The sequence below is a fragment of the Mandrillus leucophaeus genome, unplaced genomic scaffold (genome assembly GCF_000951045.1).
Source record: "Mandrillus leucophaeus isolate KB7577 unplaced genomic scaffold, Mleu.le_1.0 Scaffold1678, whole genome shotgun sequence".
In the NCBI taxonomy this organism is placed as follows: Eukaryota; Metazoa; Chordata; class Mammalia; order Primates; family Cercopithecidae; genus Mandrillus; species Mandrillus leucophaeus.
In genome coordinates this window covers 265,458-285,307 of record NW_012101674.1, presented here as the reverse complement: position 1 = coordinate 285,307, position 19,850 = coordinate 265,458, and the positions used below count along the sequence as shown (strand labels likewise).

The following is a 19,850-nucleotide window of genomic DNA, read 5'->3' as shown; positions in this document are numbered from 1 at the left end:
CCGCCCCTGTGCAGCTCAGGCCACGCTACTCTTCAGCCTCTTCATCTGGTGTTCTCACTTCCACCCCTCCACCTTCTGCTGAGCTGCTCCTGGAGCCAAGAGGAGCCTCCAGCTCCACTGCCAAATCCTCCTCCTCCTCCTCCTCCTCGCTTCAAGGCAAGCGGCACCCTGTCTTCCCTCCCATCAGGCTTTGCTCAGTGAAAACAAGAGGAGTTTCTTTCTTGCCTCCTAGAAGCCTTTCTCCACCTCTATGTACAACCCTCTGAAGTTGATACTTTAACTATGGCTGCTCCAGCCATGTATACTTAATGTAAGCCCTTATTATTGGTCCTTTGTACACACTGTCAGTCTCTGGGGCTGCAAAGGTAGGTGCAGATTTAACCAACATCGATTGTGACAGGTATTATTCTGCTATGTCCCAGGCTCCAGATACTGAGGATACAATAGTTTAAAAGGCATGCAGAGGACTTTCCCGCATTCTAGGGAACATCTCCCTCTCATTTCTGCGTTAGGGCATATACTCCCATAGGATAGACCTGGAGACAGATTGCCTGAATTCACATCCCAGTTTTCCTATTTACAGTCTGTGTGACCTTGGCCAAGTTAGCTAACGTCTCTGTGTGCCAGTTTCTACTAAATTGGGAAACACTAATAGCATTTCCCTCAAAGTTGTTTAGAATTAAATAAGTGAATATGGTTAATACATGCAAAGTATTTTGAATAGTGGAATGCTGTTAGTTCTCAATATATGTGAATTTTTTGGATTACTTTTTAAAGATAATTATGCAAGTGGATGGCAGAGATCTTCCTTTGAAGGTGTTCTGAAGTCTCCTGCTGTGCCTGGCATGGTGCTTTCCACAGTGAGTAACAGGGCCAGTGGAGGAGGAGTTTCTTTTAAGGTCAGAATGTATCTCGGGCCCCCTCAAAGCATGCTGTGTTCACCAGAGAGTCTCTAGTCTCATTTTGGTATCTTCTTGAGGCAAGACAAATGAATGCTCAGTGCCTTCTACTGTTTGTGTGAGACATATGCTTTAATTTCCAAGAAACAATTCCCAAGGTTATCCCATTAAAAACATCCTCTGCCTCAAAGAGAAGTGACAAGACTCACCTTGATTTTTCAATGGTAAAGGCATAGTTTCCCTGAGTTTGCTTAAAAGGTTTTTCATTTCTCGCATGTCTCTGTAAAATTGATAAAAAGACAGAATAATCAGCTGTAAATTTTCAAAACGAAATCTCAAACAATCTGTTCTATGAGACAACTGAAGGATGAGAGTCTGTGTCTAATTGCACTAGCTCTAGTTTCCAGTAGGCAAATATTGAATTTATTTTGCTTTTACAAGAAAAAAAATCTGAGATAGGTTGGCTCAGGAAAAAATGAGAGCTACTCTGCCAAACATTTCTACAGGGCATTCTCCTGCAGAAGCCCTCATCTCTGCCTCCAGTCGAACCTGGCTAAGATCAGAGAAGAGCCATTGGTCGCGAGAACAGCGCTTTAGATTTACAGAGAGGCCAAGGATGTACAACTGGAGCAACAGGGTTACCCAGAGCAAACTTGAGGCTGGGTGATGGTGCTATCAAGACTTTATGGTCAGAGGACTATAGTGGCTGCATACGTTCACTTGCTGTTATTTGCTCGTTTGTTAAAATTTGTATAAATTTAAGGAGTACAGGTGTAGTTTTGTTACTTTGACATATTGCACAGTGGTGAAGTCTATGCTTTCAGGGCATCCATCACCCCAATAATGTACATTTTACCCACTGAGTATTTTCTCATCCCCCACACCTTCCCACCCTTCTGAGTCTCTGAGGTCTATCATTCCACACCCCATGTCCATGTGTACCCACCATTTAGCTCCCACTTATAAGTGAGAACATGCGCTATTTGGTTTTCTAAGTTGTTTCACTGAAGACAATGGCCTCCAATTCCATCTTCTGCTTGGTTTTAATAGTCCCTTGTTACCATGATTGGAATTCAGTATAACTCAGGTATTAAGCATTCACCAGGGCTAACACTTATTATATTGACTTGGAATAATGAGAGAGTAACAAATTCTAAAACTTCCAGAGAAGAGCTCCTTACAATGGATGAAACAGAAAGGGGCGCAGTATAGGAACAAGAGGGAAAACAGCCCCACCTGGGGACAGCTGGGCCTTCCTCTAGCACGGACCATCCTTCCACACTTCCTGACTTCAGCGCACAGCATGCAATGCCACTGCACGCATCAAATATCTTCCCTCATCTCAGAGCATACATGGTCATAAAACCCCAGAACTATAAAGCAGGAAGCCATCTTAGGAGGCTTCTAGTCTAAGGTAGGGGAAAACCGATCTTTTGAAACCCTTGGGACAATGGTCCCTATACACTTCTAGGTGGTTGTGCATTGGAGAAAGTGCTCTTGAAACCCCAGGACATAGGGGCAGCTTTCATTTAAAATAGCCAGGAACATAATTTGGTACAAAAAGCAGATGTATCTTTTAATGAACTGAGGATAGGCAAGCACTGGTAGGCACCATGGGTTTAGGAAAGTTTTGTGGGGGAAGATCATCCTAAAGTTGAAGAAATTCTATCCACTTATTTTTCTTCTGTTATCTGAGGAAAGACAGTCACCATTTAATTTTAGGTATGAAGCCACTCAGTCCACTTCACAAAACACCCCTGTTCTGTTGAGCATGGTTTGAGGACCATTTTCTTAGGGTAATTCTGAAGACCTCATGGGAGCTCCTTTTCAAGTATTGACTGATATGTGAAGAGGAACTCAAGTCTCAGTAATAATTGATTGGAAAAGGAAAGGAAAGCAGCCTTGAGGATCTGCAGAAATATGCCTGTAAAAACATTCCAAATCCACTCCCATGGGTGTGAGGTGTGAGGAAGTGTCTGTGGTCTGCATGCTGATCAAGTGAGAGAGGAGGGCAGGAGAAAGAAAGCGGGGCCCCATCTCCACAAGTGCAAGGCACAGTCTGTTTTTATGTAAGATCTCAAGGACAGATGGAACGGGTGAGAAAGGGCTAGGAATGCAACATAGGGATTGAGGCAAGGTGTCCTCTAATAGAGGACCAGTTCTCAACCTTGGTGGTTGCAGAGGAGAATCACCTTAAGCCCAGGTCTCACCCCAAGAGAGCCTGATTCAGCTGGCTTATAGTGGGGCCCAGCCGTCAGTATTTTAAAAATTCCCTCCTGATGACTTAACTGTGCAACCTAGTTTGAGACCCATGGTCTCTCAACGCAGACAGCCAGGGAGAATGGAGTTAGCCACATCCTGGACCAGGTCCACTGTGCCTACCTCCATCTCCTTTGACCAGAATCTGGGCTTTCAGGCTGAACGGAAACATTGCCAACGTTGTGGGCCATAACTATCCTACTGTTACTGCCGTCCCTTCTTATAAGCTTATAAGGCTTGAATATAGCTGCTGTCTAAGGTTTGCAAAGGAAATGGCTTCACTGATGGTTTATGCCCTGATATGGCATTTCAGCAGATATTTTTTTCCCTGGGAACAGAGCTAAGAATTTTCTATTTTATAAATTAAGATAAATCACTCCCTCATCATTTGTCTATAGTGCTATCAAACTGTGCCAAACAGCTTTATTGTTTGAATTGTTGCATTTCCAAGCTTATACAAAATCCAAGTTTTATTAATAGCACATAATTACCACATGCTCCAATTTTCTATAAACACAGAAATTCGGTAATTAGCTTTAGAATTATGTTACAATCTGAAAGTAGAACCACAATGGCTATAAATGCCATTGTGTGTTACATTTCTAAAAATAAAAAAAAAAATAAAATGTTCATTATGTTGTCAGTGACTCAACCTCATATACACAGAACACTCAGTGGAATTGCCCAGTATTCATTCAGCTGCTTAGTGCCAACTCTGGGGACATTAGTAGCAAAGGGCACAGATATCAGTGTAAAGGCAAATAAACAAGAGGCTTATCTTTCTGCCTCACAGAATGTCACTTTTAGCATCTAGATGGGACATGGTATTTATTATAATAATATTATTATTACTCCTTTTTCCTAAATAAAATAAGATCACTGTAGAGTCTCTTCTTTTCAAGAAAGAAACTGCCTCTCTAGATGTGAGCTACTGAAGTTAAGAAAATGCATTGACTTGCTTTGACCACTGAGGGGCTATCAGCTACCTTATGGAGAGAAAGAGAAGGGGGCCCTGGGAGAAGCCCTTTGTGAACTGGACAGAATGCTCAGCCCCCAAATGGCAGCTAGGCAGGCTGTTCCATATACCTGAAACCCGAGACTTTACTGGAGGCATCTTTGTGTAATTTTGGATTTTCTGCCTTAAACAAGTGAGAATTTTGGGCACCAGCCCAGTAGGTGAACTGTGACAGCATGTAGACTTTCTCCCCTCCAAGGCAGCACACTGTTCTCATTTTCCATGGAGATGCAATGTGTTGGAGTGGGAGAAGCAGAGGCCTGGGAGCCTATGCCTACTGTGGGTGCTGCTAGTGTTCCTCTGCAGCATTTGGACTGCTTACCCTCTCGTGTCTTAGTTTTCTTGTCTGCAGATTAGGCAGTCTCCAGGGTCCCTGCCAGCACTATGCTCCTCTGGCAGACCAAAGAAAGCTCTGTTTCTGAATCTGAACTAGAAAACCTCATCTCTCTGTGGCCCCTAAGAACATTAACGGGAGGAGGATTGGCAGTCTATTCAGGGTAACTTCCCACTTACCTTTCAGTGTTCTCAATGTCTGTGGAAACCTGCCAGGAATGTTGCTGACTATCTACGGGGGATGATGAGGAGTCTTCTAGGGCAGGTGTTTCAGCACTCTCCTCAATTTTGCAATCCAAACTCTTGGTTCCCCCGCCAGGTTCCTTTCCTAAGGGAGGGAGGGTGTTGGTAAAGATAAGAGAAATAAGAAATCATAAATGCAGGCTCTATATGCAGGATGTCAGTGCAAAGGTTGGCTATGCTTTGAGTCAAATGTTCCATTAACCCTAATAGCTTTCTGAGTAATAAAATAATTAGATCTATACATGTATGAGTGTGTGTGTTTGTGTGCATAGCATGTTTTCACAACATTCCGGGAAAGACAGCTTGAGGTCAATGGAACCTGAAGATCAAGTAAAATTAAAGCCCCTGTCTTTGATAGAGTATTGGTGTTTTATAACGCATTCTTAGTGAATTAGATTAAGTTAGCTCAGGAGGAGGGATTTAGCTTGTGAAACCTACTGGCTTTTGGTGCAGGTAAAAGGGCTGGGAGCAGGTGACACCCAGCAGACAGAATGAGAGCTCCTGCTGTTTTCTCTGATTCTAGACACTGGCCCTCTCAGCATGCAGCAGGGATCATGCAGCTGCCTTCCAATTCCTTGGCTCTCCAGCCTCCTCCAACACATCCTTCTATGAGGAGAGAGCCCGACCTTGATCCAGACTTACACCACTAAGACCATAAAGCGCCATCAACTCGAATGTGAACACCATGTACTGGGTAGCCGTCCACAGCAATGCACTGCCTACCCACTGAGACTTGTCTTTACCATGATTGATCTCAAGTGAATAAATCAGTACTTTCTGGAAACAAATCTCCAAACTGGTTCAGTCATAAATTTATATGAAATTAAATGGGAGGTTATGTTGTACGGCCTAGGCATAATCTCTTAATGTCTTTTATTCTTTCTTGAAAATTTGTGCCTCCACAGGGGGGTATCCTGGTACCATGGAAATGATCAGTGAGGCCTGAGAACTGGGTTTTAAACCTGGCTTAGTCATTTGTTCATTCATTCACTCACTCATTCATTCATTTATTTACAAATATATCTTGAGTGTCAGCTACCAGCAAAGGGATTGCTGCTAGAGATATGGAGGTGAAAGAAAGCTCCAGCATTGTAAGTCTCACGGAGCTTACAGTGCTAGAGTTAAACAATAAAAACATTATACAAATAATTACAAAGCTGTTGTATAACATTATGTAGTCTGGAAAAAAGGGTAGCCATTATATATAGTGTTTTTGCCTCCTTTATCCAGTTTTATTTTTATCACTTAGATATAACTCCAGACTAGTTAAGTGATTGTTACAGCCCATATCATTGCATATTCATAAGGTAGTGGCTATATCACCTTACCTTTTAGCTCAGTTTCCCTAACCCTGCTGTGACTGCTTCGCATTAACAAGAAAACTAATAAAAAACAAAACCTACAAACTTGTGAAGAGGATGCCTCCTCATGGTAAAATCTAACAGGAAGTTTTTTCCTTGGATTCCTGCTGGAGGGAAGTAGCAAAAATCTCATCCCTGAAGTTTCTAACCCATGTGGTAACAACACAAGGAGAAAGAGCGAAGCAATTTAATTGGTTGTATGCCTTTCACCAACCTACAGTAGAAATCGACCTCTGAACATTCAGCCAGGGCACATGCACACATTTACTGATGAGAAACTTTGATCCTTTCCTGTGTACTTTATGCACATTGATCCTGGGTGATGGGACTTGCCTGAGGAATTGTTTTTCCAATTTTATGGTATGCCCTTGGGGGGAAATTAATTAAGCACATAATTTAGAACATTACCATTTCACAGTTGGAGGGCATTGACCTCTTAAAAGCATTTGCATTTTGTCTCTTGGCAGAGTGCGGCAAGTGCAGTCAGTCTACCAGCCATGTATCTCTAGGCAGGGTCAGCCTTAGGATGTGAGTCTGAGCAGGGGTAGCTGAGATGAGGGGAAGCGGCAAAATGAGGGCTCCTCCAAAACAGTCTTCTGCTTTTCAAAACCTGAAGGCTTCTGTTACACTCCTGTGTATTGGAAATGCCTTGGTGAATGGAGTATGGTTTGGGCATCAAAGAGGAGGAGGGGAAGAAGATTCACCAGAATTCTCTGGTTTATGGGCTTTGTCTAGCTTTGGGGCCATATTATTCCCTGTCCTGAGGTCCAGACTATAGAGCCTGAAGCTTTTATTCCAATGAGGAAAAGGGAGGACACCAGGAAATGTGATGTTCCTTGTTGGAGTCCTCTCTCCACTTCCCTCATATTACACTTTTTACATGCAAAGCCATAAATGGAATCTAGTTGACAACACCTTTGATTATACTTAATACCTGTGATTATTCTGCTACTTACAAGACAAATGCCCTTCCATAACTTTTTCAAAGTAAAACATCATTTTAAAGATTTCAAAGATCCTGAAACAGCCCTATGGGCTTGTAAAGGCAGGTAATAACCTTCTTTTCCTATTTTTGGTGACGTTTAGGTCTAACTCTGCTAATGTAGCTGAACCAGAATGGAAACCATGAATGTTGGCCCTCACTTTAGGGCTTTCTGTCAGCTTACAAAATCCCTGCAGAAGTTTGATATAGTATCTTCTTTAGCTAACATGTCTTAAAAGACAGAAAAGATCAATATGAATTTAAGGGGTTTTCAATTCCAGAATGTATGTGGTGTCAAGTTTACTCTGCCAGTGAATTATAATTGCTCTCATTTACCTATAGTACAGACTTTATACTAGGATTCTTCTCCATGACTTGACATGTTGCCTTCTTAGAAAAGTCCACTATCAGAAATGATCTTGCTTATGTATTTGCTTACTAGTTTGTTTGCCATCCCCAGTCCCACACTCATCTCTCATCTCCAAACTTCATAGGTAAACTCTGTAAGGCCAATAATTTTATCTGTTTTCTTCAATTCTATAAGCCTACTACCGAAGACCAAGGCTTACGCATAGTAGTATCTCAATAGATATACAGCATTAAAAAATGTAATTATACTATATATGTTGTTATACAACTTACTTTGCTACTGTAGTCAGGCTTAGAGATATTTTCCTGTTAGTGCATTTTAATTTATGGAATGCTTTCTAATGGATGGGCAGTATTCCATAATAAGGAATCTAGGTTGTCATTGTTCTCTTTTTCCACAATATGTCAATATTTATGTAAAACAGATCCTTTGAGGCAGAATATTGAGACAAAGTATATGTATGCACATTTTAAAATTTAATATATATTGCCAAATTGGCCTCTGAAAAGGCTATTCTAATTTATACTTTACATCCACCAGCGGTAAACCAGGGGGCCCATTTCCCCACTCCTTTCCTAGCACTTCATATTATCAACATTTAATTTTTGCTAATCTCATTGCCCTTTTGTTTTTATTTTTCATTTCCTTTATTACTACTGAGGTTAAACTTCTTTTCTTTTTTTTGTTTTCTACTTTCTTTTTAAAAAAACTTTTAACTTCAGGGGTATAGGTGCAGGTTTGTTACGCAGGTAAGCATTTATTTTCCTATTTTATTGACCACTTGTGTTTCTTCCTTACATTTTCTATTTGTATCATTTGCCCATTTAAACAATGGGTTGAGTTTCTTATTGATTTGTAGGGGTTCTCTTCATAGAATGGATACTGAACATTTGCTATATATACTGCTTATATCTTTTACTCTATTATGTCTTTGAATTTTGTTTGTAATGTATTTTGTCAAAAGTTAAATTTGTGTAGTCAAAGCTGTTCATCTTTTATGTCTTTTGGTATTATGCCTTGCCTATATTTTCTTCTAATACTTGCACAATTTTGAAATATTCAGTTCTATAATTTACTTTTGTATATGGTATGATATAATAATCTAAATTTTTAGCTCAAATGAAGAGCAATTGCCCCAACAGCATCTAGTGACTTTTCTATTGACTTTGCTCTTTCTAATATATTAAGTTCCCATAAAAATGTGGGTTTATTTCTGGATATACTATTTTATTTTATATTTATTTGTTTATCCTGTGGCAATTCCATGATATTTTAATTATTATGTTTTTAGTATTCAGTACAGAAAGTTCTCCTTCATTGTACTTTTTCCACTGACATTTCTGAATTTTGAAATTTTTGATTCCACTGCAAATGAAACTATAAATTACTATCAAGTAAGACTTTGACCTTTATTAAAGCGTGAATCATTGATTACTTTTTCAGTGTTGTCTAGGTTTAATGGTTTATTTAAAATGATTTCTCTTTTTATGTTAATTTTGATAATTCATTTGTCCTAGAAAATAATCCACTGAATACATTTTTAATAGTATAAAGTTGAATGCAGTTTTCTCTTGGAACTGTTTCATACCCTAATGCTGTTTATTTATGGCTCCTGATTTCTTTGTATACCACTTTTTCTTGGATTTCAAACATATCTTCCTCTTTTTTGAATTCAGTTTTCATTTTTGGGAGCGTATCCTTGACTAATTGTTTCAGAGGAGATCTGTGGAATGCTAAATTCATTAGTTTTTATATGACCACAAATACATTTTCTTCTCTCTCTCTCTCTCCCCCTCTTGGTGCTTACACTTAGATTCTAATTGGCTGGCTATATAAATTCATGTTCAAACTAAGTTTTTCTAATAACTGTTATGACTCTGTTCTCTTCTCTTTTATCTGTACCTAGGGATGTGCCAATGTTTTTAAACTTTGATTAAATATGATTCAATATAATTTGATTCGATACGATTATTTAATGTATCGTCTATATTTAAATTTCCCCAATGGTTTCAATAAATACTTTATCATTTCTCTTTAAATTGAGGGATACATTTAAGGACTATGCACTGCATTTGCTTGTTGTGTTTTTTTTATTTTTCTTTTTTTTTTGAGACAGGGTCTCATTCTGTTGCCCAGGCTAGAGTGCAGTGATGATAATAGCTCACTGCAGCCTTGAACTCCTGGGCTTATGTGACCCTCTCTCCTTAGCCTCCCAATAGCTAGGACTATAGGAATACAACACCATGCCTGGCTAATTTGTTTTTATTTTTTGTAGAGATGGGGTCTTACTATGTTGCCCAAACTGATCCTGACCTCAAGCACTTCTCCCACCTCAGCCTCCCAAAGTGCTGGAATTACAGGCATAAACCACTGTGCATGGCCTGTCATGTTTCTTTATCTTCTTTTAATCTAGAACAGCATCCTTGCCTTTTTCATTTTTACTGTCATGAATATTTTTGAATGAAGAGTTCAGGTCAATTGTTTTATATAGTGTCCTTCCACTTGGATTTGTCTGATGGGTCCCACATGCCTAGATTCAGAATAAACATTTTTTGGCAAGAATATATAGGGGTGATACTGTGTCCTTAGTGCATCACACCAGAAAGAATGTGAGTCCGTTTGTCTTATTCATGATGCTAAGTATTATCAATTGTTTGTTTAATGTGGTTTCTGTCAGCTTGTACAAGGTGCATTGTAGATGCACCCCTTTTCCCCTCTGTAACTTTTTTTTTTTTTTTTGAGACAGAGTCTGTCTCTGTTGCCCAGTCTGAAGTGCAATGTTGTGATCTCAGCTCACTGCAACCTCTGCGTCCCAGGTTCAAGCAATTCTTGTGTCTCACCCACCCGAGTAGCTGGGATTACAGGTGTGTAGCCCCATGCCTGGAAAATTTTTTGTATTTGTGGGAGAAACATGGTTTGGCCATGTTGGCCATGCTGGTCTGAACTCCTGGCCCTAAGTGATCCGCCCACCTTGGCCTTACAAAGTGCTGGGATTATAGGTATGAGCCACCGTACCCATCCATCCTTCAGTAACTATTAAGTAATCTACCAAGTGATTCATTGAGATAGTCTAATATTTTAACTTTAGATATTTCTTTGTTTTTTTTAGGGTTGTGGATTGTTTTCTATTTCTCTTGATTATTGATTTCTCTCAATTCTCTCTGTTCTTTCAGAACTACTAGTTTATATTGGAGTCTCTGGCTCAATCTTTCCCATTTTTTAAGTATTCTCCATACTCAAATGATCTTTTGGGCTGAATTCTGGGAGAATACCTTGACTTTGTCTTTCAGTTCACCATTTTAGGCTCTCAGTATTTCCATTATAATAATGTTAAGAACTGTGAAAGGTTTGAGATTTTACCTTACTTGCAAATTAGCCTATTGTAGTTTCATGGATACTGGAAGAAGACATGAGATTTCTCGGTCAGATACAAAGGTACTTTATTACTCACAGAATAGCAGTAGCCAGAGGATTAGCGTTTGTGCTGGTTTTTGAGTCCTAATTCCCACAGTGAGGAGCAAAAGGGCCAAACAGTACCTGCACACACAGTGGGCTGCGTGACAGGAGGGCAGAACCCTGAGCTCAGGGATTCTGTGTCTTTTATAAGCATGTCTGCCCTTTGCTGAAGAGGGAAACATTTTCATTGCACTGAATAGTAAGTATGCCTTGCTCTGGAAGAAACACTGTCTCTGTTTTCCAAGGCATTTCCTAAATAAACATCCTTGAGAAGATAGGGTAAAACAAAGGGCAGTCAGTGCCCCAGTTTGCAAGATGTGCAGAATGTGAGAGACGAGTGGAGAACTGTCTCCCAACACTAATTAACCCATCTATTTTTATTTGATTGATCACATTTTTACTTCCAACAAATCTGGCTGCTTCCTTTATGCTGCAGACAAAAATTGTCTTAAGAATATGCAGACTCATAAATCTCTTTGCATATATTGATCACATATATTTTAAATTTTTTATCACTTTTAAAATGTTCTTCAAGTATTAGTCATTTGTTGTATTTGGTATCTCCTTTTTACAGTGTTTGTTTTTCTTAAAAATCTTGTCATTCCTGAATGTCTATTCATATTTGTTTTTCAGGACCTCTGTCTGTCCGTTAATAACAGTGTCCTCCTTCTGGTGATGATGGAGAAGGGGCAGGGCGTGTGGCTGGACAATATGTGTCAAAAGCATTTCTTCTGGCTGTGAGGGTTTCCCATCTCCAGTGGATACCTGGGTACCCTGCCTGTTTTTGGCCCTGTGCCTGCTCTAAGTTTCCTGTTTACCACTCCTATTCCGGTGAGATATACTGAGCAATTTAGTCTGGAAAAAGCACTGTAGTCATGTGCTCACTGTCTTTTTCTTCTGCAGCTGTCCTTGTGGAGGCTCAGATTTATTTTACACTCTTTTCTGCTTTGCTGCCCAGTCCTGACCCTCACACAAGATGTCCTCCTGGGGCAAGCACTGATGGTCTATGCTGCTCAGTGTGGGGTAGCCCAGCTTTTCTGTAATGCGATTTTGAACATGAAATTTCCTGACAGCAGTTCCAGCAATCTTTCCCATGATTTGTATTTGTTGACTCTGAGTTTGAAGAATCTCTGGAATTGATCTCATTTTCACAGAAAATTTCTCCTGCTTGAATTTCTTCTTGAGCTTCTTATCTGCTAGGGTTTCCTCTGTTTTATTTTCACCAGTCTAATCCCAATTGCTTTCTAGCTTTGACAGATTCCTCAAAATTTCTAGTTTGTTGAAGTCATCCTTCCTTGTTTTTCAAGGTTGTGGGAGACTGTTTTGTGTTTGTCATCCTCTATTTTCTTTTCCTCTTACTATTAGAAATGACAGAGCTATGGCCAATGGACTCTGATTAGGAATGATGTATGCCTCTTCCAGACTGGCCCCTGAAAGTCCTCCTATAGGATCCCCCAGGTTTTCCTTGTTTTCCCCCTGACCATTTGATGAATGCAGAGAATGGAAACAGCAACACTGCTCACTCTACCCAGCTCTGGCATTGGACTATGCCATTGGTGAATAATGAACTTTTATTGTCTTAATCCATTGAGATTTGGTGTTATCTCATATAGTAGTTACCCTACCCTGACAAATACAGGAACTAATATGGATTTATTCCTTTCATTACATGTTTTTCCATTATTTCAGTGGATTTTCACCAGGAAGGAAAATATATGCATAAGTTCAGCCCAACATCTCTGGATAAACTTTTCCTCTAATTATACTCTCTTTCTTTTGACAATAGACACAGAATTAAAGCAATTCATTCATTTATTCAGTAACCATTAATTGAAACTTTACTCTGCTTGAGGCACTCTGCTAAGTGCTAGGGATACAAAGGTGAACATACTCATGGTGATCAAAGTCTAGAGAGGACAATAGGTAAGAAACCAGGCAATCAACTCTCAATGTAATGTGTGCCATTATTAGAGTCATGGAAATGCTTGAGGGACACATTGAGTGGGCATTGGCCCAGGCTTGGAGGGTCAGGAAAATATTTCTGAAGAAAGTTATGGCCTTCATAAGTTATCTACGTTATGACCCAAAGAAAGTATAGGGATGGGCCAAGTGAAAGGGACAGGGGTAGGGTGAGGTAGGATGGGTCATATGTCCAAGGCAGAGGAAAAAACTGGAAGGAACTTGCAAGTTGATGTTCCTCAAAGTAGTTCAAGATGATTCAAGTGGGTAGGGCAGGGTATAAGGGCAGGTGAGGTGGGGATTACTGGTGAGATATGAGACTGGAGAGGTTTTCAGGGTCAGTTCATAGATACTCTTCTGAGCCACATTAAGGCGTCAGCAGAGCCATCCAAACCTGGAAAGTGGCCAATTTGAGTTCTTCATCCCCAGCATCACCCCCTTTGACAGGTTGTCCTCAGAATTCAGTACTTGTTTTCACATATCAGGTGGGCTCCTTGCCCTCTTCCTGGAAAAGAGGTCAACATGTGCTTCCAAATGGTGACTTCAAGTCAATGTTTTGCTTTGCCCAAGGGAGTTGTTATACATTTAAAATCATTTCTTATAATGAAATGAAAAACTCTGTCCCCTGAAAAATCAATTTCAGGCCTCAGTGAACAAATATTTGCTCAGGAGGGGATGGGGTAGGGGAGGAAGAGAACCCTTAGAGCACCTTAAAATCATACCATGCTGGTTACATCACTGTTTAGAACTAGAACATGAAAAACTTGGCCACTTTCCTTAGAGTCTTGAAAAGCTTTTAGCCTTCAGCTCCTTGGGGATTTCTACGTATTTTTAGCTTGTTTGTGGATAATATAATAGGCATGTTTGAGGAAAATTTAAGGGAAACCACCCATGAAGCACATAACAAATTGAAAGGCTGGTTATTCTTATATTCGTGAGAAATTGCCGGTCATTCACGAGAAACAAAAACACATCTGACTGTGGGGCAGTCTCAAGGGTGCAATAGAGCACGCTCAGCTTTAGGAGTCCTCGGCACAGGCACCAGAGGAGGGGGCTGGGAGTCCTTTATCACACCCACTCTAGAGACCTCTTTCCTTCTCATCTCTTATTTCTCCATCCTTTCTCCTCCACTCGTGTTTTCCCCATTCCTCTTTTCTTTCCCCCTTCCATTCCTTCTTGCTTTCCTGCCTGTCTTCAGTTTACCAGTGACAATGGGAGGCACTGCCATAGTATCTTTCTGGATGCCCTTAGTTTGGTCTCTATTGTCCAGTAAAGTCAATTTATCCATTTGAGTAATTGTCTCCAGGAATCAAAACAAAATAAACCAATCTTCTCTGGGATAATACTGTATCAGTGTCCTATCACTTCCTTGGTGGCAGGAGTAAATTTCCTACATCCTTTGTGCTCCTGACACATTACCTGCACACTACGCACAGAACAGGCTTGCAGGGCAGTTTTCGTACTGACTGAATGTGAACAACAAAATGAACATGGCTTACATCGGATTCATGAATGCTTATGAATCCAAATAGTTATACTAACTCTCATGCATTTTCATAACTGCTAGGTGCTTTTTAACACCATGCACTGTGAAAAGGACTGGGGAAATGTAGGCTGTTTTTTAAATAATCCACTTTTACTCTCTTGTGTTTCTAAAAAGCATGGAACTTAAATAGAAATAAATTATATTAATTCAGTTAGTCATTTACCCATATGAAAAAGTAGTTTCAAAGGTTTTCCCACACTATGGCAAGAAGATATTCTCAGGGTCGTAAAACACATGGCAAAAAATAATAATTATACCATACCCGGAGCTCCATTCTTCCTATGCACTGGGAGATAAACATTTTCCAATTCAGAAGAGATACAAAACTATCCCCTTCTCCTACTGCCCTTTGGCCTCCTCTGCGCTCCTTGTGGCACTGCTGTCCCATCATGGCCCCCAGAGTAGCAGCCTTCATGGTAGTGCCAAGTAGCTGTGTAAGAAGCACAGAGCTCCCTTGGAACACAGGAGGAGAGCAAATAATAGAAGATACATTCAAAGGATATCCTTATGGGGCTCTGACTGCTCCCTTTCCAGCCCCTAACACAGTGAGAGCAGCACAGTGCCTAAGATGTATTCACTCTGTAGTTAATTAATTCAGACTTTTCCATACTGGGTGTCATGGCTAACTTGTATGCCTTTTGGAACACATACATGTTTCATTTTATTTATTTACTTTTACTGTATATAATAGTTTCTTAGAATTAAACTTTTTCACCCATGGTAATATATTTTGTAAATAAGATGATATATGGAGTTAAAATTCTCTCCAGTCTTGAAAGTACCTCTCCGAACTAAGTGTTATTTTGGTAAGAAACTAAAAACACAATGTGTTTTAGCTATTAAGCATGGTTTTGAAATATGCTCACTAATCATTAAATAAGATAAAATTCAGCTAACTGTGCTACTATCCTTTATTTCTCCATTTGATATGTCCTCCTACCCTTCTCCAATGTAGCTTAGTAAGAATGGTCTAGTGCAGTGGAACAACCACAAACTTTGTAGTGAGACAAATGTGCTATGTGGCCTTAGGCAACTTACCTCATTGAGCTTTGAGTTCCTCATGTGTAAAATGGGGAAAATATACTTGAGGATAAAATGAGATGATATGTATAATGCATCTGGTGAGTAGAAGGTACACAGTAAGTGGAAGCTATGATCATTGTTATTATCCTATTCTTCAGCCAACATCTACATTGACTAAAGGTGACAAATAATGTCCTACTCACTGGTATGTGAAGACCTGGAGATAGAGTAGAAGAAGGCTTTAGATTACCCTTGGGTTTCAGAAGTAAGTTATGATTATATTCTTCAAACACTACATGCCTGTTCTGGTCATCTGTAACACGAATGTTCATAAAATTGTTTCCTTCTTATCCTTTAAATCTCAGGTTAAATTTTATCTCCTTAGAGAACTTTGACCACCCCTTCCAAAGTAGCCACCCAGTCACTTTCTATTACATCATCATCCATTCTATTTCAATTATTTTCATTGCACTTATTAGTATTTGGAACTTTTAGAAAAGTTGTTTATTTCTGTTCTTTCTTTCCCCCTCCTCTCTTTCTTCTTCCTCCCCCTACCTCTGCTCTGTCTGTCTCTCTTTCTCCTCTCTCCTTTTGCCTTAGAATATATATTTCATAAGAAACAGAAACCTCTTCAGTTTTTCGCCCAGGTTGGATTGCAGTGGCATCATCGTGGCTCACTGCAACCTCTGCCTCCTGGGTTCAAGAAGTTCTCCTGCCTCAGCATCCTGAGTAGCTGGGATTACAGACACCCGCCACCACACCTGGCTAATTTTTGTATTTTTACTAGAGACAGGGGTTTCACCACGTTGGACAGGCTGGTCTGGAACTCCTGACCTCAAGGGATCTGCCTGCCTCGGCCTCTTAAAGTACTATGATTACAGGAGTGAGCCGCTGCGCCTGGCCTACCTCTTCAGTCTTAATCATTGTAGTCTCTTACCACTCAGAACAGTGCCTTACATATGATAGATAATAAATATTTCTTCAAATAATGAATGCATGTTTCCACTTAGAATTTGAATCATGTCTAAGATTTATTCAGCTTTATTTCTTCTAATCCATTGTTCTATTTTAGTATCAATTGCCTCATTCCATTAGGAAATAAGGCAGCTATATTCTATTTCTGTCTTTATGTTGCTGGCTTCTTTTGTTGAAGTGTGGATCACCTCCTTTACATTTCTTAATATGATGCTGAATACATTGGAGTTTTTACTTCTCATATTTTATTCTTTGTCTTGAGTTCATCCTGTATTTTGCTGGAAGATGGTTCATTAATTTCTCATTAGTGCATCTTGAGCTTTTAGCTCCCAGCAGATACTGAATTGAGATTTTTCAACTTTTAACATTTCTCTATTATTTCCCTTTTGTGATTACATCTCCTCTGCATATTTTTATCTCTGTATTTACCATGGTAGCACATTTCAGGGGAAAGAACCCATCTCATCTTTGGGAGAGGGAGGGAGGATGCTATACCCTCAAAGGGCCTGGGGACAATTTTGCTGTAAGCTATGGCAGAGAGGACAAGCAGAGTCAAAGGGGACCACTGACAGAGCAAGGTAAAATGAGAACAAAGATAGAAAGGGCAGGTTCACATGTGGAGGGAAGCTGGACTGGAGTGTTCTGTCATCTCTGCTCTTTTCAGAATGGGGCTGTTGCCACAACTGATTGAATGGGGAAAAGAAAGCAAGAGAGAGGAAAACCATGGTCAAAATGGCAGGATCATTCAATTCCCTTAGAAACCTGGCTCCACTTTCTGCCAATGAAGTGAACGAAACGTGCAATCTCTTTTCATCTGGTGGCAGAAAACAGGCATCAATGGTCAATGTGATACATGGACTCAGTAATGGGAAAAGATTTCCTACCTAACTAACTGTGAAGAAGTGAGAACAACTATTTTTCACCATAAACATAGAAATTAGACTTTGTCAAGTAATGCTTCAATCTACAACTTAAAGTGTTAGAATATGAAACTACAAGATGACTAAAATTATTCCCATCTGTCACCTTCTTAAAACAAACAAAGTTTTTCAGAACCACTCTCTACCTGATATAACTCAGTAGTGTTTATTATATGTAGATTTTACCTCACATTACTGTAATTTACTTTCATTTTTGTTGGCCATAAAAAAAGAAAATCACTTTAGTAATGTTTTTCTTCATTTCTTTGGCAACAGGATCTTCTTGCAAAGTAAAAAAGATTTCCAAGTAGATTGTACCAATCAGACTTATGAGACAGCAAAATTTCAGAAGCATGGTGCATGAAATAAACATGAAAATCCATTGACGATTTTGCTAAGGACTAGAAAGATAGTTATACGTTGCTTAATTGGGAGAGAAGGAAAATCTTCATTACTAAATTCAGGCTCACTGCAGGAGCTTTAAAGTTATTTGAGGCTTGTTTTTCCCAGAAAGAAACTATATTTTTAACCCTTGCAGTGACCTTGTGTGCCCCTTCTCTCCAAAGAGTAAACTCATGTCATGACTACTCAATACAGTAGTACAACTAAGTGAGATACACAATTCTATCTGAACTTCTGGTGGCAGCCAGGGAGGTGGATAGACATAAAAACAAATTAAATGTATAGATAAATGTGAAACAGTTTGGTTTCAGTATCTCATCCTAATAAAAAATTGACTAGAGACTCTCATATAGAGCCAAATTTAATGACTCTGTTGCAATCCCCTTTTTTTTTTCTTGATGGAAAAGAAATGCTGAAGAAGAGGGGAATGGCAAACTTTTAGTACTCACACAGAGGGAAAATAGTGTAGCTTGCATAATGGATTAAAATAGCAGTTTTTGTTTTGTTTATATTTTGAGATGGGGTCTTGCTGTGTCACCTAGGCTGGTGTGCAGTGGTGTGATCTTGGCTCGCTACAGTCTCTGTGTCCCACTTCAAGCAATCCTCCCACCTCAGCCTCCCAAGTAGCTGGGAGTACGGGTACGTACCACCACACCTGGCTAATTTTTGTATTTTTTGTAGAAACAGGGTCTCACCATGTTGCCCAGGCTGGTCTCAAATTCCTGAGCTCAAGTGATCCTCCTGCCTCAGCCTCCCAAAGTGCTAGGATTGCAGGTATGATCCACCACACCTGGTCTCCAGTTTCTATTATAGCATTAAAAGAAACAAACCAGATAGAGATTCTATGCAGAAAGAGATTTCAAGTGTTACAGATTAGAATGTGAGCCATAATTCCCCTAAAACTCTGGGGACTATTTTATTTCTCAAAGAAAGGCATTTAGTGAGGTCAGCCAGACAGACTCAATCCCTAGCCTGAGGCCACGCCAGAGGTACCACTGTTTGGTTATGAGTGTATTATCTTGCAAAAACTAGTCTGCCATCTTAAATCTCAGTAAAAAGTCTTCTTTCCATTGGGAAAATGGTCATTTTTGCTAAGATATGACATATAAAATTAAATAAATATATGTATATTTATATTTTATATACCTATTTATATGGATTTATATTAGTTCTGGGAGAAGGAGACTAATTTCTTGATCCATGCTTTCTCCTGCTACCTCCACCACCTTGCCTGAAATTTGGAATCAACTACATCTCAATTCTTAATGCACTGCTCATTTTGAGTCTATACATATTTTTCCTTAATCATGCATCTTGACTCAGGGCCTTAAGTCATATTAGCATAGCCTTCCTCCCCATTCCTTCCCCATTTCCTGTTGTTATGAAGATGAAGCATTGGTCTGCCTTTCTCTCCAGTGGTGGTAAGTTTTCTCACTTCTTATTGGTAGTAAGGCTACTTGACTCCTTTCTGTCTACTTTTATGAGTAGGTGCTCCAAGCTTCAAGGGTTCCAAGATACATGTTATGTCTCTTAATTTGTCTGACTCTTCTGTTATAGTTTAATACTCTTGGGTTGTGGTCTATGGACCTATCTCTACCTCAACTCATTTCTGGCTATTCGTGGTCACTGGAACCAAGTATTCTTATTCTTTTAACCATGGCCTCCCAAAGAGTCATATACTTGTGTATTAACTAGAGGTTCCTGGGCAGACAGGTTGCTCTACAGTTTCCAATGATATCAAAGAATGAACAAAATCTAGTGGCACCAGCTGACATTTTCTGTGCTATCTTGATGGTGGGAATATGAATTAGCACACAATACAAACAAGCCAGGAGTCTAAAGTATTAAGATAGTATTAATCCCTTAGGTGTAATAAAGATACTAATGGTGAGAAGAAATAGAAAGGATGTGTCATACAAATATGTAACTAAAAAATTAAAAAATGATTTCTTTAAAGTAATCACCCCATCCAAAAGCGGGCAAAGGATATCAATAGACATTTCTCAAAAGAGGACAGTCATACAGCCAACAGACACATGAAAAAATGCTCATCATCACTGGCCATCAGAGAAATGCAAATCAAAACCACAATGAGATACCATCTCAC

General features: G+C 39.6%; 1 protein-coding gene across 1 annotated transcript in view; it reads right to left on the bottom strand.

Annotated features, from left to right (window-relative positions):
• RGS7BP (regulator of G-protein signaling 7 binding protein) overlaps positions 1-19,850 on the bottom strand; it is a 111,211-nt gene that overhangs the window by 12,416 nt on the left and 78,945 nt on the right. Inside the window, exons 4-5 of the mRNA XM_011976514.1 lie at positions 4,687-4,834; positions 1,109-1,179 (exon numbers count right to left, since the gene is read on the bottom strand). Coding sequence (XP_011831904.1) covers positions 1,109-1,179; positions 4,687-4,834 — 219 coding nt within the window. The remainder of the gene's footprint in view (positions 1-1,108; positions 1,180-4,686; positions 4,835-19,850) is intronic.